We start from the raw sequence: 568 nt of genomic DNA, 5'->3' as shown, positions 1-568 counted from the left end.
TGGTAGTTACTGAACGCGATAGGTTAACGAATAAGTTAACAAAAAAAAGCAAAAATAATAGATAGATAGATAGATAGATAGATAGAGAGAGAGAGAGAGAGAGAAAGCGTTTATTAATGTTTTATGGCAAGTCCTCTAAGAAATCACAACTTACAATTGTTAGGCTATTATTATTGCGTGATTGATTTGTATACTTGGAGTTTTATCCGTAAAACACAAATAAATATGTTTATCTATAAGTTGATAGCCTTAAAATATTTCAGATTTACAAATATCTTTTTAGAAAGTTGAAATAACATTCTAAAGCTAATCTACTTATTTTAATTTTAATCGTTTTTTTTTTGTTTTAGAGAAAAACCAATAAAAAATTTATTTCTTATTATATAAATTTTAAATATAGCGCAGTATATTTACATATTATTATGTATAGTTATGATTTATTATAAAATATTTCAAGATAGTATATATTATATATTTAGAAAAATCAATTCTTAATATTTTAAACTTGTTTAGATACACATATATTTTCAAATATATTTTTACTTATTCTTTTGTATTTGTCTCAATA

At 21.7% G+C, this 568-nt stretch overlaps 1 protein-coding gene across 1 annotated transcript in view; it reads right to left on the bottom strand.

Annotated features, from left to right (window-relative positions):
- Positions 1–121: 121 nt before the first annotated feature.
- The window catches only part of LOC108754826, a 4,252-nt gene continuing 3,805 nt past the window's right edge, over positions 122–568 (bottom strand). The window contains exon 5 of the mRNA XM_018497448.1: positions 122–135. Within this exon, the coding sequence (XP_018352950.1) occupies positions 122–135 (14 nt within the window). The remainder of the gene's footprint in view (positions 136–568) is intronic.

The sequence above is a fragment of the Trachymyrmex septentrionalis genome, unplaced genomic scaffold (assembly GCF_001594115.1).
Source record: "Trachymyrmex septentrionalis isolate Tsep2-gDNA-1 unplaced genomic scaffold, Tsep1.0 scaffold81, whole genome shotgun sequence".
In the NCBI taxonomy this organism is placed as follows: Eukaryota; Metazoa; Arthropoda; class Insecta; order Hymenoptera; family Formicidae; genus Trachymyrmex; species Trachymyrmex septentrionalis.
The sequence above is the reverse complement of the archived record's forward strand: the minus strand, read 5'-3'. Positions and strand labels throughout refer to the sequence as shown.